Source organism: Salvelinus fontinalis, chromosome 1, assembly GCF_029448725.1.
Source record: "Salvelinus fontinalis isolate EN_2023a chromosome 1, ASM2944872v1, whole genome shotgun sequence".
NCBI classification, from domain to species: domain Eukaryota; kingdom Metazoa; phylum Chordata; class Actinopteri; order Salmoniformes; family Salmonidae; genus Salvelinus; species Salvelinus fontinalis.
Genome location: NC_074665.1, coordinates 29,835,235 through 29,862,559, shown reverse-complemented (window position 1 = coordinate 29,862,559; position 27,325 = coordinate 29,835,235). Strand labels below are relative to the sequence as shown.

General features: G+C 41.6%; 1 protein-coding gene across 4 annotated transcripts in view; it reads right to left on the bottom strand.

The window, feature by feature from the left end:
- LOC129852744 (echinoderm microtubule-associated protein-like 4) overlaps positions 1-27,325 on the bottom strand; it is an 85,904-nt gene that overhangs the window by 48,417 nt on the left and 10,162 nt on the right. For 2 of the 4 annotated variants that reach the window (XM_055918407.1, XM_055918414.1), the window contains exon 1: positions 3,094-3,570. The exons of 1 other annotated variant lie outside the window; for it this stretch is intronic. In XM_055918407.1, coding sequence (XP_055774382.1) covers positions 3,094-3,169 — 76 coding nt within the window. In that variant the 5' untranslated portion in view covers positions 3,170-3,570. Of the gene's footprint in view, positions 1-3,093; positions 3,571-27,325 lie in introns of those variants that run through there. One more of the 4 variants, XM_055918428.1, reaches the window with a different exon arrangement.

Genomic DNA, 27,325 nt, shown 5'->3' with positions numbered 1-27,325 from the left:
TAAGAACATCCAGATATCCGATAAAAATTCATGACACTTTTGACGTTTACATACTGTAGGTTTTAATGAAGGAGGGAGAGCCATGCTGGATTTACATATTCAACATGTCATTCGTTGTGCTTCTGTCCCCTGAGGTATATCTCCATGTATAGACACACACACACACACACAGTATGCTAGACAGTGTCAGAGATCACCCGGGACTCAGTATCTGTTTTAACCATGCCTTCAGGTCATCTCATTGGACACGCTGGGACGGAGTCTGCATTGGGACAGGGTTTGAGAAACCACGCTGCTCAACGTGTTAAAATACACACACGTGCTCTCTTTCTCACACAAACAAACACACACACACACACACAGAGGGAGAGATTAAGGAGATTAAGGAGGGGCAGTAGGAGAACGTGGGAAAGCAGTGTGCACCTGTGTGCTGATTCATGATCCCAGCCTCAGGCAATAGATAGTATTACAGTAAGCTAAAAAAAAAGCAAGACATATGCACAAACACAGACAAGCTACCACGGCGCACACACACACACACACACACACACACACACACACACACACACACACACACACACACACACACACACACACACACACACACTTCAGTCTGAGTCTTTAGCTTTCATAATGACATGTGGGAACACAGCCATGCATTGACAAGGTCAATCATCACTCTCCTCATCTTACTCTCTCGCACCATCACTCTGCATCCCTCTCTTTATTGGAATCTGTCCTTCTTTCCTTCTTTAAACCTTGCCACATGCTCTCTCATACGTCTGCTGCTCGGAGGGAATCCATTGACATGCACTCAGTGGACAGTTTATTAGGTACACCACCCGGTTCATGAAAATGGTTCGCTCCTACAGACAGTGAGTCACGTGGTCCTCGTCACGGATGGGCTATTGCAGCAGATGACCACACAGCTAAAAACAAGAAGCGGCTTGAATGGAAGTGCAAGCGCTCCGGTACCGCTTGCTGTGCGGTAGCAGAGAAAACAGTCTGTAACTAGAGTGACTGGCGTCTCTGATAATTTTATGGCCTTTCCTCTGACACCGCCTATTATATAGGTCATGGATGGCAGGAGGCTTGGCCCCAGTGATGAACAGGGCCATTCTCACAACCCTCTGTAGCGCCTTACGGTCAGATGCCAAGCAGTTGCCATACCAGGTGGGGATGCAACCGGTCAGGATGCTCTCGATGGTGCAGCTGTAGAACCTTTTGAGGATCTGGGGGCCAATGTCAAATCTTTTCAGTCTCCTGAGGAGGAAAAGGTTTTGTCGTGCCCTCTTCACGACTGTCTTGGTGTGTTTGGACCATGATAGTTCGTTGGTGATGTGGACACCAAGGAACTTGAAACTCTCGACCCGCTCCACTACAGCCCCGTCGATGTTAAATGGGGGCCTGTTCGGCCTGCCTTTTCCTGTAGTCCACGATCAGCTCCTTTGTCTTGCTCACATTGAGGGAGAGGTTGTTGTCCTGGCACCACACTGCCAGGACAGGACTCTGACCTCCTCCAATCACGGTCAACTAATAATCCCCAGTTTACAATTGGCTCTTTCATTCCCCAGGTCGTTACCAGACTTCGTAGCCACCTGTCTACGGCACAATTTGCACCGAACACTGCTCTGCTCTTTGTCGGACTTCAAAAAGCCAAACCACTTCCAAATTACTGAAACAGTTGAACCCTTTTTAGCAATAATTTATTTGTTGGAAGCTGCTCCTTCTCCATGGCTATCACTGCCACTGTTTTCTCCTACATCAATCATTTTTCGTGGTTAATAGTGGCTACTCCATCAATCGAGGTGCTACGTGGTTTTTAGTGGGCGTATACCTCTCCACGTGCATATTGTCACTTCTCCACACGTTCCTGCTGCGTGTGAAATGGACTGCTGTACCTAATGACTCTATACCGACATTATCAAAAATGAATCTAAACGTTTTGATATCGTTATTGAGGGAAGTAATTACCTCAATTATTGATATATCGACCAGCCCTACCGAACGGTCTGTTTAAACTACTAGCACACAACACGGACACCCGCAAGACACCCACAAGACATGTCACCAGGTCTTTTCACAATCCCCAAGTCTAGTACAGACTATGGGAGGCGCACAGTACTACAAAGAGCCATGACTACATGGAACTCTATTCCACATCAGGTAATTGATGCAAGCAGTAGAATCAGATTTTCTTTTAAAACAGATAAAAATACACCTTATGGAACAGCGGGACTGTGAAGAGAGACACAGGTACAGACACGTGCACATTGTAATATCGTTGTATTACATTTCGTATTGTAGATATGTAGTGGTGTAATAATGTTATATGATGTACTGTTTATCTTTTGTTTTGTGTGTGATATAAGTGCCTTAATGTGTTTGGACCCCAGGAAGAGTAGCTGCTGCCTTGGTAGCAGCTAACGGGGATCCTTGATAAACACAAATACACTCAATCCATCCACCTCTCTCGCTGATACACATCCTCCCTGCTATAAAGACGGACATCTAGACAGCTTTACTGTCCCAGTCCTCTCCTCAGACCAATCAGCAGCAGTCTCACTGGGGTGGAGCTCTCTGAATGAACAGTGAATGGCTTGGAGAAAAATGGTCATAACGATTCACACACAGACAATAAAAAGAGTGCAGAGGTAATTGTGTGGGCCAGAGTCTATGGGTAACAAAAGTAAATGAGCAGCCACACACAGACACACATTACACAACACACACGTTCACTACGTCTATAGTTCTGACTACAGACCCGCCACAGTATATGACCAACGCACGCTTAGAAAGTCATTAAATGTATTCTACGTTAGAACCACATGCCTGCCATTTCTGGTAAACCACACCAGACACTATTGTATTGCAGAAGACAGATTCTGGAGCTAACGCCACCTCAAGTGCGTAGCTGGGGGGAAACCCCATAGAGCACACACACGCGTCAACGAACCTCCACATGGAGCTAGCTCTCCACTAACCTCCAAACGTTGATTCCTTTACTCTGTCTGGGAACAGTAACAAAAGCAATACTACAGCAAAGCATGGCGATGAAGGCTATTGTAGTACGGTTACAGAACAGTAGATTACCGGCGCAGTGGTTGTTTAGCAACGCGTTGGTGGTTGTGGAGTTGCATGCTGGGGCCACAGACACCGAGCCCTCCATTCTCCTCTCGCTGCACACACACACACCTCTTTGGCAAGATCCAGGCAGCTTCCTCCCTTTTTTACTGTCTGAGAGTGGGAGTGAGTATGCTGGCTTCACCGATACAAGTCTGCTGTGTGTGTGACTGTATATATATACACACACACGTGAGTGAGTGATAGAATATTCCTCTCGTCTTAGGCAGTCCAGTTTTTCCTCGCTCTCTCTTTGAGTCTATTTCCTTTGTTACTTTTTTTTCTATCCGGTACTAGTCTTCCTCGACAGCAGAGAGAATGCTTTTGGTCTCCCCCTTATTCTCTCTTGTCTGGGTCTGCTCTCTCCGACATGCGCTAACACACAGTGCCACCGATGCTGCGCGCTCACACAAAGCCCAGAGTGAATGAGCAAGAGAGTGAGGCAGGAGGAGGAGGAGATAAAGATTTTAAAAAGAAAATCTTGGCTGGCTCAGGGAGTGGCTAAAGCCGAGCTGCTGCTGTTGGCGCACAGATTTTTAACCTCTGGAGTGCTGACAGCAAAACAGCTCCTGAAAAATAGAGAAAGAGAGATCGAGGGAGAACTACAGGGAGGAGGGTTGACCATATAGTGGTGTCAAATTCCCACTCCCCCAGGAGCCTTGCAGGGGTCCCTATACCCTACTCCCTTCCCCCTCTCATTCTCCCTCTTCCTGCTTACCTATCGTCTCACAGACTACTTTCACACACCTCTCACTATCACAGCAGTCACCTTACAGGACTGACAGTCTTATACCGTCATCATACCCACTTAACCTACCTTACGTCTGACAAGAACCGTACCACCATAATCACTATGCCACCTATAGAACTTAGCAATTCAATAAATCAATTCCTAGATCTTATTTGCGTCAAGGTTATAACATCACTCTAGAATTACAATGATATGATGTGAATGTTCCTTGAGATAGGAGCAAAGCCAAACTACGGGGTCTGAGTGGGAAGCAGCGAGCACTATGATAGAAACCCATTCAGTGTGTTCCTGTCTATTTTTCACTAAGAATGTATCAAAGTTTGGGTGGAACAGAGTGCATCATATATATATATATATATATATATATATATATATATATATATATATATATATATATATATATATATATATATATATATATATATATATATATATATATATATATATATATATATATATATATATATATATATATATAGGTATTCTGAAGAACCTTCATTACCACGTTCGCGTGTATGCGGGTCTTTGTAGCCTAACTCCTGCTAGCTACGTAGAACACAGTTGAAACCGAACCTCAGCCCTGTGCCTTAGTGGGCCAGCATTCAAAAACAACACAGGCAGGGTTTTGTGAATTTGAGGCTCGGAGGGAGAGCGGATCCCAGCCGATGGCGGGTTTCAAACCAGAGTGCACCATTTAACTCTCCACTGTCTGTGAATGGGGCACTGTCGCAGGGCACAGCCAGAAAGGGACAGAGTGAGGACAGAGAGAACAGAAAGAGGAAGATAAAGAGAGAAAAAGGGAGTGAGAGAGAAAGAGAGAGACAGCACTCTGACAAGTTGGAAGGAGGGAAAAAAAAAAAAAAAAAAGGACTGGTGACTAGCCTGGAGGATAAGGAGAAACAGAAAATGGAAGCCATTCCCACAATATATTTCTATAAATGGGCTCTGCAATGACTTATGGTATGGACAGGGATGAGGTTCTCTCACAAGATGGATGCATAGAACAGGTGAAAGGAGGAGGGGCCAGTATCAGCGGTGTAAAAGGTGAGGTAGCCAGCTGACACTGCAGTTGTCCTCCAGAGAAGTAATGAGCTTTTAAAACTTGACAGTAGGGTTGGGCCGTATTCAGATTTTCATATCCATCATAACCTCCTTCTCTCACCCCTGAATTTACGGTATTGCCGGTTTAGTACACAAATGGGCGCAACAAAAATATTTTTTTAAACCCATTGGGCATCTATTACCAGAATGCTAACAAAATTAGCACAAGTAATAGCAAATGTGCATGGAGGCTGAAGGCTAAATACGCTAACGAGCGCAAATGAAAATAAAAAAAATTGCAAAGGCGGGCAATCCAGCTCATGAAGTCATATAGGTAGGCGCTACTGAATGTCATTTTTGGTGAGTTTGTACATTTACAAGTGAACGCGAACAAAAGACACTTAGCAAATGAACAATGTTTTGACGCATGCAGTACTGGCTCTCCAGTACCTGTCTACACACTGTATCTGTGTGGAGTCTGGAGTTGCTAGGGCAACGATCCTGCCTGCTCTAAGGAGGGAGGAGCAGAGAAAAAACACAAGGAAATCAAGATAGCACTGGCAGCTGTGCAAATAACTCATCCAAAGAGCTTTGCCTACTCAAACGCAGAAGAAATGTAACAATATGATGCCCCATCACCTTATTAATTCAGCAACTTAGATAGAAAGTTAAACTAGGAGTTGTGTTAACGCATAATTTTCAGACAGGAAGAAAATATAAAAACAATAAATATCTTGCTGCGTTTCGTAAAAACAGATTTAAAATTCTTATTTAGGTAATTTCTGCTCAGCGTCAGACTAATTTTGTGCTTCAGTTGTACTTCTAAACTCAGATGAGAATTCAGGATTGGGCATTCTATCAGCAGACAGTGTTGCAACTGATTTTTAGGTTCTTTTCTCTGGTACTTTTTTTGGTGTAGCCATTTTTCTCCAATAAAATGCAAGACCAACTTTAAGCAAGACATTAGGAAATGTAGCTGGCTAAATTCTTTCTATGATAGGCCTAAACATTTGAAATGATGACCGTGCGTCATTTTTGCAAAAAAATACCGCTTTTTCATTGTAAACTCATTTACTAGCCAAATAGTGCTTTGTCATCTGATGAAAATTTAAAATGCACCCCCTGTCAATACACAGCTACGCTCACCTGCTCACGCTTTCTCTTGTTGTGCTATTTAGAAACGGGACTGGCTCAACTGTGCTGGGGAAGTAAGGTTTATAATGTAAAATAATGTGACAGTTGAAATAAGAACGGGATAAGATTATTAAAAAATAGCAACAAATATTAAAAATGTACTGGGAAAACTTCAAAATAAGTAGTTTAAACAGTATTGATGCTATTGAAAAACCATCCCGTGGCTATTTCCAAATACCCCAGTAGACACGGTATACCACCCAAGCCTAAGTGACAGACAGGTGAACTGTTGTGAGGTCAAAAGCCAGCACACAGAGTTCTCGGGAAGGGACGGTTTATCCCATACCCACAGTCAAGTCAGGTCAGCCCCCATGGCCCCTCAGACATGTGACACAACAACTCCCAGCATGCTTTGGTAGCTAGGCGAGGAGTTGTGACCATGTTTGCAATCATTCCCAAAATACTTTTCCAAAACTATTTGCTGAAAATGTGCTGTATATCAATGCTCTCTACTCTCTACTTAAAACGTCTGGCGTTAGCTCAAGCTTTTACTGACATCTGAAGGAAGATCAAACCTAAATGTGGAGCGGAACTGCAGTACAGTCACCAAAATAGAGCTGACAGGAAAGAGTAAAGGTGGCAGGATAGCAGAGCAGGGCCTTGTTTACACATGACAGGAACACGCACACTTCAAACCGATAAAACTGTAATCAGAACACTTGTACACCTTTCAAACCTAGTGTTGCACAATATACCAAAACTTCGGGTACTTTTCCATAGTAAAACTGTTCGGTACTAGAATTTGTTGTTACTTTCGCTATTTCTGTCAAATGTGTCTCGCATCATCAAGTCTGTCTGTTATAAGGGGACATCGGCTGCGCTAACGCGAGAGCACCTTGCCTGCTCCACTTATTCATTGCTAGCTCTAGCCTGAACTGTGGAACCAACCACTGCATTCACTGGGAGTCTGGGCTGCATCACCACTAATACCCTGACTACACTGCTCGCGTGTGCGAGCGTTGCAAAATAAATTTAGAAATCTGTTATTCAATTATTGCACCCACACTCCTCGCGAGCGTCTGCGTTGCCAAGGGCTAAAATAGAAGTCCTTTCTATTTCTGTGGCAGATCACGCTGCAAGGCCTGCCTCTCCCATCTCCTCATTGGTTTATAGAAGCAGGTACCTATGTGCCATTTCCTCATTGGTTATACCCACGTGGGTGATTCAAAGACGAACTGTGTTGCCGGTCGTCGTGGTAATACTATGAAAGTGTAGATGCCAATCACCATATAAGTTCAAAGATGAAAACGCATGGAAGGAGGAAACATGACTAGAAACGATTCGGTTGACCGTTTTGTGTGTGGATTAATTGTCGGAGTAGAGGTCCTTGTGCATTTCAGGTAAAATAACAACTCAATGTTTATATCCCAGGACAAATTAGCTAGCAACAGCAAGCTAGCTAAATAGGACAATTTAGCTAGCAAGTGCAAGCTAACTAGCTAAATTGCCATAAATGTTTAATGTTTTTCGACCTGTCACCAAATTCATGTAATTGGTTCAGAGTTTGATTTGATATTTTAACCTGCATGTCGTGATCGCGTTTGGTGTAGGGGGACAAAATAAATGTACGCACGATGGTTTGGGTTCTGTGTTGTGTCACGTAAGTTAACACACTTGAATAATGCTACACGGCCTGTAGAAATGTTGAAAATGTACTGTTCACAAAACAATATCCATTACAGGTTAGAACACTTTACAACGCAAGAAGTTACCAGTAACTTCCAGCTTTATAGGCTAAATTTCCTCGCTAGCTTACAGCTGAAGTGAACATAAATTCACTACCCTAGTACATTGTTTATGACGATACGCAAACCATAACACAAAATTTGCTGATTTCAAAGCGGATTGTCACCAAAAACGTTTCACTTAGTCTCCCCCGCCTCACATCTCTCCCAGTCAAGACCATCTTTGCATGAGACTGGAACTGACTGTGTGTGAATGACATCCTGGGTCTTAAAGAGACAGCACACACTTGTATAAAAGAAGAGATTGCTTCTTCTATGCAAATGTTGATCAGCACAATAAAATGATTTCCAAAATAAATGGAAGGGCAACTAAAATCCCCATGAAATCATCCAAAACAAGTGCATACTCAATAACTGCTATTATCTTTTAAAAAATGCAAAATTATCCCTGAAACCCATAAAAAAAAAATGGGTAGAATTGCAGGAAATAAGCTTTAAACTTGCACAATTTTCTTTCCACCAACAAGAGGGGTGTGTTCACAATGCTGGAAAGGGGGCCTGAGTGAAAAAGTTCGGGAACCCCTGAACTAGACGATCATTTCAGCACAGTTTTGATTCGGGACAGTGCCATCACACTGCTTTCAGTCTTGATAAAGCAATCGATGTCAGATTTTATTTTTTAACTGAATCTTCAATTGGATATAGGCCACTAGTAGGCTGGGGGCAAGGTTAGCTTAGTTGAAGTGTGTGCTGCTCATGATCATCTTGTCTAGTTGGCTCATTTATTAGTACTGATCAGAACATTTTGACAGCGTGTTATGTAGCGTAGCCCTTTCCACTCGTACCCGTATATGGGTTGAAAATGGCAGATTTGGACATTGACAAGTACCTAAATTGGAACGCGGTGTCTTTACGGCAAGATTCTATACGATGACGTCAGAGCTCAGGGTCTCCGCTTCACAGCTCTGTATGGGTTGACTGACAGCCGTCCCGAACTTGAGTACCACATGCGACAAGAAGTTGCCCCCGTCCCTCCTGCTAATTGGTCAACTTTTGCACCCCAAAAATCATCTAAATGAGGGAAATGCTGTAAATGAGGACTCCATGCATGTATTTTGAAAGATGAGACATTGAAGATTATAATAAATACCGCTTTGACGTCATACAAGCAAGCCAAACACCCAAATGTGCACTTCACATTTCCATTTTATAATTTAGCTAGTCGTGTTGGCAAAAGAACAAGCTTTCAAATTATGCCCACCTGACACACATTGTGATTCATATAATGGACTGTTTTTGAATTGCGGGAACAAAAACAGTAATTGTGTAAAGGAGGAGATGCAGGGCTGTGTTCCGAATCAAACAACTACAAGTGTACTTGCGCTAGTTTCTCAACAGCACAGCTAGGAGAGCTCAAAAATATTCTTATCATATTACTGAACGTATCCAGAGTATTTTCAGATTTCGTTATCAACAAATGTGGGCGATAAGTACAGTAAATGTCAAATGCACATAAAATCAACAGTGCAATGTTTGGATTCAGACTCGAGAACTGTTGTGTCCTCACTATTGGTCTAATCATTTTCCCATAATCTCCAAACTTAACTGCTACCATGGTTATACATTCCATATTTCTTCCGTGCGCAACTTTTCAATTTAGTCCCTTCCATAGGCCAATTCCCATGAGTGTAAGGGATTGGATTATTTTGCTCATTACTCAGTCGCATAGGCCTCCTCTTGATCAAAAGCCTGCGACTTGTCTGATCAACCAATGTGATTTTGTTCCACTGAATCTCCGTATATTTGGTTAATTGGTCTCTTGCTGGGAACATAAGGGGAGGCAACAAAAAAAAAGAAACGCCCCTTTTCAGGTCCCTGTCTTTCAAAAATAGTTCGTAAAAATCCAAATAACTTCACAGATCTTCATTGTAAAGGGTTTAAACACTGTTTCCCATGCTTGTTCGATGAACCATAAACAATTAATGAACATGCACCTGTGGAACAGACGGTAAGCAATTAAGGTTACAGTTATAAAAACTTAGGCCACTAAAGAGTCCTTTCTACAGACTCTGAAAAACACCAAAAGAAAGATGCCCAGGGTCCCTGCTCATCTGCGTGAACGTGACTTAGGCATGCTGCAAGGAAGCATGAGGACTGCAGATGTCCTCATCCAGGGCAATAAATTGCAATGTCCGTACTGTGAGATGCCTAAGACAGCGCTACAGGGAGACAGTACGGACAGCTGATCGCCCTCGCAGTGGCAGACCACATGTAACAACACCTGCACAGGATCGCTACATCTGAACATCACACCTGCGGGACAGGTACAGGATGGAAACAACTGCCCGAGGAACCAGGAACGCATAATTCCTCCATCAGTGCTCAGACTGTCTGCAATAGGCTGAGAGAGGCTAGACTGAGGGCTTGTATGCCTGTTGTAAGGCAGGTCCTCACCAGACATAACCGGCAACAACGTCGCCTATGGGCACAAACCCACCATCTCTGGACCAGTGCATGATTTCCTGCAAGACAGGAATGTCAGTGTTCTGCCATGGCCAGCAAAGAGCCCGGATCTGAATCCCATTGAGCACGTCTGGGACCTGTTGGATCGGAGGGTGAGGGCTAGGGCCATTCCCCCCAGAAATGTCCAGAAACTTGCAGGTGCCTTGGTGGAAGAGTGGGATAAAATCTCACAGCAAGAACTGGCAAATCTGGTGCAGTCCATGAGGAGATGCACTGCAGTACTTAAATGCAGCTGGTGGCCACAACAGATACTGACTGTTCCTTTTGATTTTGAACCCCCCCTTTGTTCAAGGACACATTATTCCATTTATTTTAGTCACATGTCTGTGGAACCTATTCAGTTTATGTCTCAGTTGTTGAATCATGTAAATACAAATGTTTGCTGAAAATAAACGCAGTTGACAGTGAGAGGACGTTTCGATTACTATTATTTTCCATCGGTATCATAATGTAGATACTCTCAATGTAAGACCCTACGCCTGCTCCCTAACAAAGCGGAGTGAGGGAAGGAAAGAGATGAAATGTGGATTTAAAAAAAACATGGGCTTGTGCTGTTTCAAAATTTGGGGGGGGGGGGGGGGTTGCATGGAGACAGATTGACTGAATATATTATGTAATATTAAACTATGTACTTCTTGCAGTTTTTTTTCTTATTTTGATTGGCAGCCTACGGGTACAGGTTTTATAAACGTATAATATGAAATAGATTATGTACATGTAACCCCATTTTTTTATATAAAATATATATGTGTGTTGACTAAATAAACTATTGATTTCATTTGCATGGCAAAGCCATGTAGGCTTACAGCCTGCACAGACCAGTAGTATAAATAAACTTAAAATATGCTATTCTAATCTTTTGAAAATACACTGTATTAGTCTTATAACGCTTCTTAGGACATGCCTAAACAAATGAATAATGGATTTCTTTGTGATGGTGTATATTCAATGGATTTATTAAAATAGTCTGTCATCGGCCCACGACTACTTCCACTCTTAAACTTACTGGCCTGTGCACGAGAGGTAAAAAAGGCTTATCCTGGCAAGAATGTGGTGCAAATGGGACTGTATGAATGAGGTTACAGGGGAAAAGGTCCCATATATACTGTACCAGTGAAACGTTATGACACACCTAGTCATTCAAGGGTTATATATATATATATATATATATATATATATATATATATATATATATATATATAGTTTACAATTGGCTCATTCATCCCCCTCCTCTCCCCTGTAACTATTCCCCAGGTCGTTGCTGCAAATGAGAACGTGTTCTCAGTCAACTTACCTGGTAAAATAACGGTAAAATAAATAAAATAAAAATATATATATATAACACATTCCAGGTGACTAACTCACGAAGCTGGTTAAGAGGCTGCCAAGAGTGTGCAAATCTGTCATCAAGGCAAACAGTGGCTACTTTCAAGAATCTCAAATATATTTTGATTTGTTTAATACTTTTTTGGTTACTACATGACTCCATATTTGTTATTTCATAGTGTTGATGTCTTCACTATTATTCTACAATGTAGAAAATAGTAAAAATAAAGAAATACCCTAGAATGAGTAGGTGTGCCCAAACTTTTGTTTTGATACAGGTGCATGATAAATGGTCCATTCTCAATCAAAACATGTCACACAAACATGTCACACATACAGTACCAGCTAAACGTTTGGACACACCTACTCATTCAAGGGATTCTTTAAATTTGACTATGTTCTACATTGTAGAATAATAGTGAAGACATCAAAATTATGAAATAACACATATGGAATCAGGTAGTAACCAAAAAAAGTCTTAACTCAATATATTTTAGATTCTTCAAAGTAGCCACCATCTGCCTTGACAACTTTGCACACTCCTGGCATTCTCTCAACCAGCTTCACATGCAATGCTTTTCCAACAGTCTTGAAGGAGTTCCCACATTTGCTAAGCACTTCTTGGCTGCTTTTCCTTCACTCTGTGGTCAACTCATCCTAAACCATCTCAATTGGGTTGAGGTCGGGTGATTGTGGAGGCCAGGTCATCTGATGCAGCACTCCATCCCTCTCCTTATAGCCCTTAGAGCCTGGAGGTGTGTTGGGTCATTGTCCTGTTGAAAAACAAATGATAGTGGGACTAAGCGCAAACCAGATGAGATGGTGTATCGCTGCAGAATGCTGGGGTTTCCATGCTGGTTAAGAGTTCTTTGAATTCTAAATGAGTCACTGACAGTGTCACCAGCAAAGCACCCCCACACCTCCTCTTCCATGCTTCACATTGGGAACCACACATACGGAGATCATCCATTCACCTTCGTTGCGCCTCACAAAGACAAGGTAGGAACCAAAAGTCTCAAATTTGCACTCATCAGACCAAAGGACAGATTTCCACAGGTCTAATGTCAATTGCTCGTGTTTCTTGGGTTTAGCAAGTGTCTTCTTATTATTGATGTCCTTTAGTAGTGGTTTCTGTGCAGCAATTCGACCATGAAGGACTGATTCACACAGTCTCCTCTGAACGGTTGATGTTGAGATGTGTCTGTTACTTAAACTCTGTGAAGCATTTATTTGGGCTGCAATCTGAGGTGCAGTTATCTCTGAATGAATTCAACCTCTGCAGCAGAGGTAACTCTGGGTCTTCCTTTCCTGTGGCGGTCCTCATGAGAGACAGTTTCATCATAGCGCTTGATGGTTTTTGCAACTGCACTTGAAGAAACTTTCAAAGTCCTAGACATTAAAAATCAAAACATATAGCCCAACGTTTGTAGAACGACTCAAGTTACATTAATAACTAAATTAAGCATTTTGGAGTACCAATTTCTTTGTTAACCGCTCAACACCGAATAGCAGCATGTGCGCACTCCCTCAAATCGTTAAAAGAAAATATTTATAGTTTATTCAGCTTTGTTCAATTGTATTCTTCATACTATAAAATAATGCCACGGAATTATAAGCAAATCTCGTCTGCTAAAGGAACTAGTGTAGCCCACAGGAAAACTCAGTATGCTATTCTGTTCTTCTGACAGACTACATTTTCTTCATATCATGCTTCTTAAAACCCCTCTAAAATAAATAATGGATTTATTGTGAAGGTGTTGGCTAAATTACATGGATTTCATACTTTAAAAAAATGGCTTGTAGGCTGTGTGTGGAAGCCAGGAGACGCTAAATGTGTTTACGTTAATTACCTTCAAATACCGTGAGACCGACAGTTATTTGCTTGACAATAACCAGCTGACGGAATTGTGACCGCCACCAGGGCGGTCCTAGTGGTGCCAGTTTCCCCATCTCTCACCCACGCTGCATTATAAGCTACGAGGCCAGAGCACAGGGCCTTGGTTCAATGAAGTGTCAAGGCGCCCTTTCCAGTAAAACACTCAAGCCCAGAGGAAGGCCCTGGCATGGAGTCATGACACTAACGTCTTTCCACTACCCCATGGATAAGGACCTGTATACTACCATCTGTGTGTGTGTGAGAGTGAACCCGTTTCTTGTTGGTGTTTGTCAGCAGCCCATTTGCATACACATGTGCTTGTTTCAGAGACAGTAACTGTACAGCACTGAAATGAAGTGGAAATCACATACTAGACCGTGTGAGAGGGGGGGGGGAAAAGGAGCGAATGATATGAAGAGCTTATGAGACACAGACAAAGAGACAGACCGGGGGGGGAGTCGGGGGCGGATACATGACGGGTTCCCTAGGGAAAGTAACGTGTCAGAGGTTAGAGGTCGCACCCTTCGATTGGGGAATGCCTGCATGAGGATCTGGAAGGAAGGTTGAAGGGAATGGAGGAGTGGGAAGAGAGGGGGAGGGGAGTAATGTGTGTCGGCAACCATAGGGGGATGTGTTGGACAGACTGGGACATGTTCTTAGGAGGCCCGCTACACGTGTCTGTCTGTCTCCCAGAGCGCCTCACAATGACAGACAAGTAAAGCAAGCATAGCATTGTAAATTACACACACAGTCGAAGCGCTATACAACACAGCACAAAATGCCGCAGCACTGAGATAGGGCAGTTTCACTACACAATAGGGTTGGGCAGTATCCAGATTTCCATATCGATATACCATCCTTCTCTCATACCGGGATATACGGTATTACTGTCTTAGTACACAAGGGTGGGCCAACCCCCCCCCCCCCCCACGCAAAAAAAAAACCCATTGTGCGTCTATTACCAGAATATTACTAGTAGAGAATTTCCATGGAGGCTGTAGCTAAATATGCTAATGAGCGCAAACTAAACTAATTGCAAAGAGGCACTCCAGCTCATAAAGTTATACATATATTAGGTAGGCGCTACCGAATGTCATTTTTGGTGAGTTTGGACATTTACAAGCGAATGTGAGCGAGAGCGACATTGTGCAAATTAACAAAGTTTTGACGCATGCTTGTCTGAAGGAAGAACAGTACTGGCTCTGGAGCAGCATATGTAGACTACACACTGTGTTTGTGTGGAGTCTGGAGTCACTAGGGCAACGGGCCCGCCTGCTCTGCTCGGAGAAGATGGGCCAAGAACAGAGAAGAAGAAAAAAAACGCAGAGAAATCAGGATAGTGGCAGCTGTATAAATAACTCACGCAATGCTCTTTGACTTCTCAAACATGGCAGAAAGCTAACACAATATGATGCCCCATCACTTTATTAATTCATCCACTTACTTTGATTAACTAGCGAGTTAAACTTATGGGTAAGGTTACCTCAGAATTCTAAAAGCAGAAAAATAACTTGCTGCGTTTTGTAAATGCAGATGTAAAATACTTCTTACTGAAATATCTGCTTGGCATCAGACTAATTTTGTGCTTCAGTTGCATTTGTCCATGAGAATTCCCGATCAGGCATTCTATCAGCAGACAGGTGTAGCTACTTTTCTCGGTGTAGCCAGCCAACTTTTATGTGGTAAAATGCAAGATTAACTTTAAGAAAAACATTATGAAATGTAGCTGGCTACATTCTTTCTATGATAAACAGTATAAATATGATGGCACCAGTTGACTGCAGGTATTTTAAAAAGTAGCTACAAATATTAAAATGTACTGGAAAAACTTCCAATAAAAATGTGGCTATTTCCAAAAACCCTGGTGTACCCTATATACGATAAGCCTACTACACAAACACACACGCACGCACGCAACCAGTGCCTGCAATTCATGGCACAATTCCACGCACACATGATTGGACACACACACACACACATACTGATATACTCTCTCTGTTAGTGTGTGTAAATCAAAGACACGGCAATGTAATCGTAGTAAGCAGAAATAAATGTAAACCGTGTGTAAGACTGAGGGAGGTCTTTATCAAATCCATTTCTATACCAGTTTTGTTCTGAATCGGAGCCTTATTTCAGTCACAGTATAGTTTTAGACCACCCTGCAATTTGCTGACACACACACACACACACACACGTCAGTATGCATTAATATATGCACATACGTACATGAGCAGGTGTGTGTGAGGAAGTAAGACATTGGGTGTGTACAAATTGTTGTGTGTATGTGCTTGCAGGGGTTTGTTTGTGTGTGTTTCTGGAGGGCCCTGTATTACAGCCTTCTAAAAGCAGCAGGAGCCTGGATCCAGGGCTGTGGTACAACTGAAGGGCTGTGGTACAAGCCGACACTTGTCAGTCTGACTGCAGCACACAGACACCAGCTTTTTCACCTAGTTTAACCGCCGGCATCTCGGTCCTTTGTGCCTTTCCAACGCAAGTCATAAAAAAATAAAAACAAAGGAGAAAAATAACAATTACCCTCAAAACTTGGGCAGAGAACGGAAGAGAGAAGCAGGAATCTGGAAGCGGTGTGTTCCTGCTTGCCTCCAATTCCAGGAAAAGCAGCATGGACCTTGGGAACTGGGGGAGGGAGGGAAGGAAGGAGGGAGAGGGGTGGTCGAGGTTGCACGGACGACCGTACATCAGAAAAAACTGCCGACGACCAGGGCTCCGTCAGAGAGAAAGAGCTCTCTCCCACCTAGCCAAAATAGTTTTTTTTTTTTTTTTTAAGAATATCTGCAAAAAGCTTCAAAACATAATTTAAACGTAATGTAAAAAAGCTATTTCACCTTGCCTATGAACACAACACCGCTGTGTCACTATATTTTGGTTGAACAGAGACCAGGGCACAGGCATTGTATTTTTTCAAGATCCAAGCTGTAGTATGTTTATGAAATTTTAAAGCATACTCACCACTGCAAGGATTTGATATAATACCAGACTGTACTCTAAAATCTATTTATTCACTTTAAAATTCATATCATGGGTTATCAGTTCAAGGTCACTTCAAATCTAAATCAAAGTTTATTGGCTCACTTCATGGGACAAAGAGATCAGAATGCTAAGAATGAGGTAGACTGGAGCCCTCAAAATCAGCTCTCTATCATTAACGTTAGCACCTTGTATCTCAACCTCTACAAAAATATGTTGAGACAAGCTGTCAGTCAGTCGGACAGCACCCCCCTATCTGCCAACCAAGGACACTCCACCATCTGCACTCAGCAGGGCTAGGCCAAAAAAAACTCCACTGTGGTTGGATGGGTGACAAGGACACACCTCCCCCTTCCTCCACACTGGTCACCTGGTCATAATGTAAATACCTCTCGTCCGCCTTCCAGTTGCCATGGAAAAGTACAAGAGGAAAGTTGGACTGACTGCAGCACAGGACTCCCCCTCCTCTCCCCGTCTCTGAAATATTCCCCATTCTGATTCAGCATCGCTGCACTGAGCGGGAAGACAGAACCGGGTCATCACCGCGGGACAGAATGAGGTCATCACCCTGCACCACTCGACCGCAGGGCACCGCCACATGGGGTTCTAACACAGCAAAATCAGTTGTACCAGTGGTGTACTTTGTCCCTGTATCTAGTAGACTGAGACGACTGTGTATCCACTTATAGTCCGTTAGTGTTATAGTCACAGACATCGTTGAGGTATCCCCTAAAATGATGGACACTCAGTGTCTTTTGGACATAGGCTGTACGCAACAAGGGTGGTCAGCTAGGAAGCTACAGTGTTTGCAGAGCTGTGAGGGGGGGAGGTGTGGTGGTGAGTAGGCAGGAGGCAGCAACAGTAAAGGTTAGCTGCTCAGGAGCAGAGTGGGGGCTAGGCAGTAGAGGGAAATGCACTACGCAGCACATTCATGATTTGTAGGTGACAAACAGCTAAATATAAGTGTCTGCAGCACAGAGCAGTCACAGAAACAGGACAGGCAACATTATACTGGGGCACATTGCAACACAGACCTACATACTGAAAATCAAACATATCTAATGAATATACACATGGAGGAATATTTACACACTCGTACCAATTCATGCATTATAGCCCTACTAACAAACATGAATTAATTCAGTATATATGTTTCATGGTAATGAACAAACACATCTACACCCCCCCTCACACACACAGTTGGTGTTAATGCACACAAATACCTTCCCCAAAAACTGTTGCCACAAAGTTTGAAGCACAGAATCATCTAGGAAGTCAATGTATGGTGTAGCGTTAAGATTTCTCTTCACGGGAAGTAAGGGGCCAAGCCCGAACCATGAAAAAACACCCCCGGACCATTATTCACCCTCCACCAAACTTTACAGTTGGCACTATGGATTGGGGCAGGTAGCGTTCTCCTGGCACCCGCCAAACCCAGATTCGTCCGTCGGACTGCCAGAAGGTGAAGCGTGATTCGTCACTCCAGAGAACGCATTTCCACTGGTTCAGAATCCAATGGCGGCGAACTTTACACCACTCCAGCCGACAATTGGCATTGCGCATGGTGATCTTAGGCTTGTGTGCAGCTGCTCAGGCCACGGAAACCCATTTCATGAAGCTCCCAACTGTCAGTTCTTGTGCTGACGTTGCTTCCAGAGGCAGTTTGGAACTGGGTAGTGAGTATTGCAACTGAGACGATTTTAAACACGCTTCAGCACTCAGCAGTCACGTTTTGTGAGCTTGTATGGCCTACCACGTCGCGGTTGAGCCGCTGTTGCTCCTCGACGGTTCCACTTCACAATAACAGCTCTAGCAGGGCAGAAATTTGCCGAACTGACCTGTTGGAAAGGTGGCAACCTATGATGGTGCCACGTTGAAAGTCACTGAGCTCTTCAGTACGGGCCATTCTACTGGAGATTGCATGGCTGTGCGCTCGATTTTACACCTGTCAGCAACGGATGTGGCTGAAATAGCCGAATCCACTAATTTGAAGAGGTGTCTCCATACTTTTGGCCATGTAGTATACCTTACACCACACACTGTTAATCATGCTCTAACCGTCAGTCACGCACCCAGGCCACCGCGTGGTGCCAGAATGCTCTCTGGTCCATAAAGTGTTGTCAAATCCTGGACAAACGGCATTTAGGAGGGCCCTGCTTTGTTTGGTTACACAGTATTACTGATGGGTGGTTCCATGTCATTTCAGCAAGCCATGAAACCCATCATCTCAGATTCTTCTGAAATCATTGATGTAGTTAGAAACAGATAAGATTAGCATTCTTGCAACATTATGAGAACATCATCATGAGAATTTAAGCAAAATAATATCCAATAAAAATAGTACCCAACATCCGATTTGTTACAACTTTTTTGTAACAATGAGTAACACATGAGGAATCCAAAGAAATGGTTAAAAGCCACACATGGACCCCTGACCAAACCCACCCCAACAACCAGTATACAGTATCAGTTCTCTATGTCTGACAAGTAGTATGGAGCTGTGATGTATTCTCAGTGAATTTGGTGTTGTCTTTTATCCAGTAAAGAGAAATGAGCCATTAAAGTTGTTGGGTTTATGTCCAATTCTACATCCTGCTATTACCAGGATCTTAACACTAGATGGTGCTGTTCCTACTAGTAGGTTATTTGTTTTCAAGAATCCCTCCGACTCAATATTAAAGGGATAGTTCACACAGATGATTAAAAACGGCAATTTTAAAAAATGTATTAAAGTTCTGGGGGGGTAGATCAGTTTTAAAATTACATTCTAGCCAGAAGTCCAGCACGCTATCGACTGTGCCCAAATGTATTAATTATGGTTGGGGCAGATTGTGGCTAAAAACACTTTATCAATTGGAATCTTTAACATGTGGAAAGGGGGAAAAGTATTATTATTAGTTTCTCACAAGCATTGCAGGATGGGATTTTAGCTTAACAATAGACTATTCAACCTTTACTAAAGAATTGTCTAATAGTCGAGCTAGGTGTGAACCTCCCCCAACAAATCATTTTCAGGACTATCTCGAAAAAGCAGCAGAGATGCACAATAGCTTTCTAAGAAGAGGCTATTCTCCACAATGTGTGGATGAAGCTCTTAAATTTGGCAGCGGGGAAAACACGAGATGAACTGCTACAAAAAAGACCCGCTAAACCTAAATAACACTCTGTAATGTTCATAACCACATACTTTGAACTCGAAAAGTGGGAGCTGCGGTCAAGAAACAATGGCATGTTTTTATCATCGGACCCAGCTTGCCTGCTGAAGTTAAGAATCCACCACTTATTGTATATAGGAGAGGTCGCAATTTACACAATAAATTGGTCCATGCCAGCTGCCAGCCACAAAAGTAAAATCAGCCAGGCTCTTTTACGCCCTCTTCCAAATGGTAGCTATAAATGCAGAGGCTGCACACAGTGCAACAATATGATGAAGTGTGAATATTTCTGCCACCCACATACAGGAAAACGGTTCCAAATAAATGACATTATTACGTGCTCCACCACCCATGTCATCTACATTATTAAATGTCCATGTGGGCTGTGCTATGTAGGTAAAACCTCTCGTTCTCTAAAACAGAGAATCCGTGAACATAAAACAGAAACGACAGGGATAATTATCCAGTCACAGTACCTTTTAATGACCTAAAACATGACATTTCTACCGTTAGATTTGGTGGCATAGAGAAAGTTAAGATATCAGACAGGGGAGGTGATATAAATAATACTCTGAGTAAAAGAGAATGTTTTGGGATTTTCACCCTCCAGACATTATTCCCTAAATGTCTTAATGATGAAATGCCTATGTATGTTATGTTGTAAATATGAACATGAATTATGCTCCTATTTCAGATTACTCTTGACGTTTTTCTTACCCTGTACCCAATGATTTATGAAAACTTGCTTGGTAGGTCGATGTCCTCATTGTGGTTTTACAGACGTGTTTAATACGTTTTATGTACACACTTTATTTGAATATTTATGAAATGCATATTGTTATATTCGGTAGCCCTTATTTGTTTTTCCTTCGGCTCCAACCCCTTTCGATGCGTGGAACAGATGTGGGTGTGGCTAGGTCTACATAATGGTGCTAATTAAATAAATAAATAAACTCACAAAAGCTCAGACGAAGGCTGTGAGGCCGATACGTGAAACTTATTAAAGATCGGTGAGACAATCAAGAGCAGTGTGCGGGTTCCCTCTTTTTCCTCATCTTATCCGGCTGTTGCCATGCACCTGTAAAAAAGATAGCTCAGGTGTGCGAGTGCCTTTTGAATTTGACTTTACAAACAAGATGGCTTAATTGGAGTCTTCTTCGGAGCCTAGACCCATTTAAAATAACTTCACTGGCTGAGGTAGGCTATGAGGCTTAACAGCCTAATAGAAGTAGAAGTCGTTTTTTTATTAGGCCTACTTACAATTGCAACTGGTCAAAAATGTAGCATCCTACATAAAACAATAATAAACAATTAAAAACCTGCACGTTCAAACTAAAACAACGTAACTAAAAAGAAAGCGCAATTGTAATTGCCAAACTCTAAAAGTAATTGGAAAGGTAGATACAAATTGTGTGTGACATTGTGGTTACAATAAAGAATGTAGCCCATCATGCAAACGTTTCCTATTAGCTGGACAATGCACTTTTTATAGCCCGTCTACTGTTGTGAAAATCCCTCAACTTGCAATGTATTCGATGCTTAAGTACTCTAATGTGTTACATTTCTAAAGCAAAACAGCATTTCTGCATCAACATCATGTTTTCCTTAATCTTCTTGATCTTCCTTTTTTTCTGTGGCAATTTTGAGCAAGTTGCAAGATTAATTAGGGCCGATTTCAAGTTTTCATAACAAATCGGTAATCGGCATTTTCGGACACCGATTACATTGCATTCCACGAGGAAACTGTGTGGCAGGCTGACCACCTGTTACGCGAGTGCAGCAAGGAGCCAAGGTAAGTTGCTAGCTAGCATTAAACGTATCTTATTTCTTAAAATCAATACACAGAAGTATATATTTTTAAACCTGCATATTTAGTTAAAAGAAATTCATGTTAGCAGGCAATATTAACTAGGGAAATGTCACTTCTCTTGCGTTCATTGAATGCAGAGTATTTACAAGAGTTTGGGCCGCCTGGCTCATTGCGAACTAATTTGCCAGAAATTTACATAATTATGACATAGCATTGAATGCTGTGCAATGCAACAGCAATATTTAGACTTAGGGTTGCCACCCGGTTCCGTATTTCACTGAACGAATAAACGTTTTGTTTTTGAAATGATAGTTTCCGGATTTGACCATATTAATGACCAATGGCTCATATTTCTGTGTTTATTCTATTATAATTAAGTCTATGATTTGACATTTGATAGAGTAGTCTGACTGAGCGGTGGTAGGCAGCAGCAGGCTCGTAAGCATTCATTCAAACTTTACTCTTCATTCAAACTTTACTCCGTTTGCCAGCAGCTCTTAGCAATGCTGGATTACCAGCGCTGTTTATGACTTCAAGCCTATCAACTCCTGAGATTAGGCTGGCAATACTAAAGTGCCTATTAGAACATCCCATAGTCAAAGGTACTTGAAATACAAAAATGGTAGAGAGAAAATAGTCGACGCGTCATAATTCCTTTAACTACAACTTCTTAACTGGGAATATCGAACCACCAGCTTTCATATGTTCTGAGCAAGGAATTTAAACGTTAGCTTTTTTACATGGCACATATTGCACTTTTACTTTCTTCTCCAACACTGTGTTTTTGCATTATTTAAACCAAATTGATCATGTTTCATTATTTATTTGAGACTAAATAGATTTTATGTATTATATTAAAATAAAAGTGTTCATTCAGTATTGTTGTAATTGTCATTATTACAAATACATATAAAAAAGGCAGATTAAAATCGGTATCAGCTTTTTTTGGTCCTCCAATAATCAGTATCGGCGTTGAAAAAAAATCATAAATTAGTTGACCTCTATTATATATGTTCTGCTATTCCAAGAATGTGTAACCGAAGAGAGATACCAAGTGTGGGCACAGAATACATAGCGTTCCCGCTGTGGCCGTCTATTTCAGCAACGTTTTGCTCTGAGACAAGCATGGAGAAATGAACATTTTCAAATATTCCATGACATTCTTAAGATATGGTTTGACTGCATATAAGCAAGTGATTACTGCTAAATAATCAAGTTAGGTTTCTCCAGAAATAATTCTAAATTATTGGCTTTACTTGAAAATGTTCAAAAATTGCCTTTTTCCTTTCCTAGGTTTAATGAAAACGAAATCTCCAAAATATTCATACTTTTTAAACAAGCAATTATTAATTTAGAATTATATAAAAGCCCCTTAGATATTCTCACAGATACTAACGGAAAATGCCCATTAGATATTAGAGTCCTCCAATTCTCTAAATGTAATTATTGGTAGAGTCACGTCATTGAAAAACATATTTTCCAATATACTGTAGGCCTACCATAGGCAAAATGAGTCTCAGTAGTGTTGAGTAATGTTCTGTTAAAAATGGTGTAGGTCTTATTTATTTAAAGAGCATATAAAAGTTAGAAGCAAAAGCCTACAACTATTTTAGCACCATTTCGTGCTGCTAAGAGGCAAGCATGGGGACTGGTCTTAATAAATCAATGAGATTTTTATTTTCACTTAATCTCCATTTGGGTATTGGTTAGACAAGAATTAGAAAATTAGGGTGCAGAAATGTTATGCTCTTAGTGTAACCTTTATTTAACTAGGCAAGTCAGTTAAAACTTCTTCGGGATCGGTGTCCCTTCCATGGGACGGTTGAGCTAATGTAGGCTAATGCGATTAGCATGAGGTTGTAAGTAACAAGAACATTTCCCAGGTCATAGACATATCTGATATGGGCAGAAAACAAGAATTTAAGCTAACTTCTTATGGCTGGGGGCAGTATTGAGTAGCTTGGATGAATAAGGTGCCCAGAGTAAACTGCCTGCTACTCAGTCCCAGAAGCTAAGATATTAATATTATTAGTAGATTCGGGTAGAAAACACTCTGAAGTTTCTAAAACTGTTTGAATGATGTCTGTGAGTGAGTATAACAGAACTCATATGGCAGGCAAAAACCTGAGAAAAAATCCAACCAGGAAGTGGGAAATATGAGGTTTGTCTATCCAATATACAGTGTCTATGGGGTCATATTGCACTTCCTAAGGCTTCCACTAGATGTCAACAGTCTTTGGAACCTTGTTTGATGCTTCTACTGTGAAGGAGGGGGAATGGGAGCTGTTTGAGTCAGGGCTCTGGCAGAGTGCCACGATCTCACTCAGGCGCGCCCCGTGAGAGTTAGCTGCGTTCCATCGCATTTCTACAAACAAAGGAATTCTCCGGTTGAAACATTATTGAAGATTTATGTAAAAAACATCCTAAAGATTGATTCTATACATCTTTTGACATGTTTCTACGAACTGTAACGGAACTGTTTGACTTTTCGTCTGGCCTGCGTGTCATCAATTTGGATTTTGGAACTAAACGCGCAAACAAAAAGGAGGTATTTGGACATAAATTACAGACGTTATCGAACAAAACATTTATTGTGGAACTGGGATTCCTGGGAGTGCATTCTGATGATCATCAAAGGTAAGTGAATATTTATAATACTTTTTCTAACTTCTGTTGACTCCACAACATGGTGGATATCTGTATGGCTTGTTTCGGTCTCTGAGCGCTGTACTCCGATTATAGCATGGTGTGCTTTTTCCGTAACGTTTTTTTAAAATCTGACACAGCGGTTGCATTAAGGAGAAGTTTATCTAAAGTTCCATGTATAACACTTGTATCTTTTATCAATGTTTATTATGAGTATTTCTATAAATTGATGTGGCTCTCTGCAAAATCATCGGATGTTTTGGAGGCAAAACATTACTGAACATAAACGCGCCAATGTAAACTAAGATTTTTGGATATAAATATGAACTTTATCGAACAAAACATACACGTATTGTGTAACATGAAGTCCTATGAGTGTCATCTGATGAAGATCAAAGGTTAGTGATTAACCCTTTCATGCGTGAGTACCAAATATCTCTAACGGTCGCCCCAGCGTGAGTTTTTTTATGCACGTGATGTTAGAACGTTCTCTCCATTCCAGAATGTGATTGTTATGTAACAGTACATTTAATCCGCGCTGCCCTCAAACCAAAGCACGCAGCCTGTTTTTATTTGACAATTATTTTCAAACAAGTTTTTTATTTTCTAATAAGAGTTTGAAATGAGGTGTGTTCCGCCTCATTCATTCACATAAAAGTAGTCATTTTTACATTTTGCGGACCAATTCATTTTTTTGACATTTCTGACCCGGACAAAATTCCCCAAACACTTCTGAATTGTTTGTGCAGTTCAAGTCTGCAGATATTTACTCATCTGCCGTCCTGCATACACGTGTTCATATTTTCCACCTGCATCGCAATCAAAGTTGTTTTCGTTACCAATAAGAACTTTGGAAATGTGTGCATTTCTATGAAAGTGCCTTATTACGTTATAATACTTTCTGTATGTCGTGTTATGTCATTTCTATTGTAGCATCATGTTTGTGTATATTCCTTATAACCGCGGAAACGAGATGTAATGTTACTCATTTCATAACATTTATGGTGTTATACTCAATGCTTAGGTAGCTAGCTACATTCTTCTATTAGCTCTGGAAAACAATGCTAATTGCGTCAGGGAAGTATTAGCATGTGTTGTATTTTGAAGCTACCCTGGCCTTATGACTCCCAAGTGGCACAGCGTCTCAGTGCCCATCTTCAAATCCAGACTGTCTTTCTATCAAAGTAAGTGCCTAATTACGTTATAATAGTTTGTGTCGTGTTATACCGTTTCTACTGTAGCTCACTGTGTGTATGGAGCATAATATATGTGTATATTCCTTATAACCGCGGACACGCTAGGTAACGTTACTCATGTTACTCACCTTTTATGGGGTTATATTAAATCGTGCTTATGTAGCTAGTTACATTCTTCTATTCGCTCCGTAAAACAATGCTAAATGCGTCAGAAGCATTGGCATGTTGGATTTTGACGCTAACCTGGAAAAATAGAAAAATATCTTATACCACTTGGTCGTTTTCTAAGTGCATTCCACAAAGCTGTTTATCATGTCGGCCTTATCCACTGCTTCCATTTTGAGGTTATAGTCAAGCACGCAGTCTGGTTTCATGTTTCTCTGTCTGGTTTGATGTTTCTCTCTCCCGTCAGGTGGTCCACCTTCCCTGTGGCCGACATGGTTGCTGTATGGACAGTGGAGAGGACATAGACGTCTCGTTTGTCATGCCACTTTACTGCCAGCTGTTGACATTTCTTATTTTGTATAACGGGTCATTTAGGATGGCAGTAGCGTTGTTGATGAAATTCAGTCATAGCTGCAGAACTAGAAAGTAGTCTTGGGAAAATAGGGTGGCAAAGAAGGGAGTTGCAAACATAGGATCTGTGCTCCAGTATTCTCTTAGGGAGTTCTTCTTTACTATCCCCATGAGAAGGACTGTCACCAGGAAGGTATACATTTCACTAATTGTGGTTGTCCCCCCGCTCCTGGCTCTCTCTTATCCTGTAGCTCCTAGGCATAGCGATTGGTCTCTACTATGTCTCCCACCAGCTCCTCTGTCAGAAACAACTTGAAGCACTCTGCCTCAGTTGTAAATGGCAAGGGGCGTTGCACTCGAAACGGGGACTCGTCAACACAATCAGCAGGGCCAGGAGGGGTGAAATGACTGGCAGCCTTCCAGCTACCACAGAACTCCTGTACTTCATCCACTGTCAGTATGCCACCATCACCACCAGCATCTTCTAATGGAACTGGGACTTTGTCAGTGGACAAGGGATCCTCAGATTCAGGGTTCTCAATGGCTGGGGGGCAGCTCCTCACTCTCACTGTCAGAATCTGATTCCTGACTTTCAGACTCAGACTCATTGTCCGAATTTTTTTTTAAATCCAGAATTTCCACATTTGTGAGTTGTCTCCTTTTGAAAGACATTGCTAATGCTACAGCTTAGCTCACTAGCTACAGTGGGGCAAACAAGTATTTAGTCAGCCACCAATTGTGCAAGTTCTCCCACTTAAAAAGATGAGAGAGGCCTGTAATTTTCAACATAGGTACACTTCAACTATGACAGACAAAATGAGAAAGAAAAAAAATCAGAAAATCACATTGTAGGATTTTTAATTAAATTATTTGCAAATTATGGTGGAAAATAAGTATTGGACAGCCTTTTTGAAATCGGACACTGTGGTGGGATTAACAACAAGTTTATCTTTAAAATGGTGTGAAATACTTGTATGTTTGAAGAATTTTAATCATGAGATTTCTGTTGTTTGAATTTGGCACCCTGCACTTTCACTGGCTATTGTCAAATCGATCCCGTTAACGGGATCTTAGCCCGTCTCAGCTATAAGAGGTTTTAATCTAACTGCACTGTCCAATTTATTTTAGCTATTACAGTGAAGGAATACCATTATATTTTTTGAGGAGAGTGCACAATTTTGAACATGAAAAGTTACTAATAAACAAATCAGGCACATTTGGCCAGTCTTGACACAAAATTTTGAGCCGAAATGCAATGGTTTATTGGATCAGGCAAAAATTGTGAACATAGACTGCTGCCATCTAGTGGCGAAAATCTAAACTACACCTGGGTTGGAATAATAAACTGTGGCCTCTCTTGAATTTCAGAGATGATGGTACAAATAAATTCAAAAGAACGGTTGGTTTTGTCCTTGTACTATCATTTACCAGATCTATTGTGTTATATTGTCAAACATTCCTTTCACATTTCCACAAACTTCAAAGTGTTTCCTTT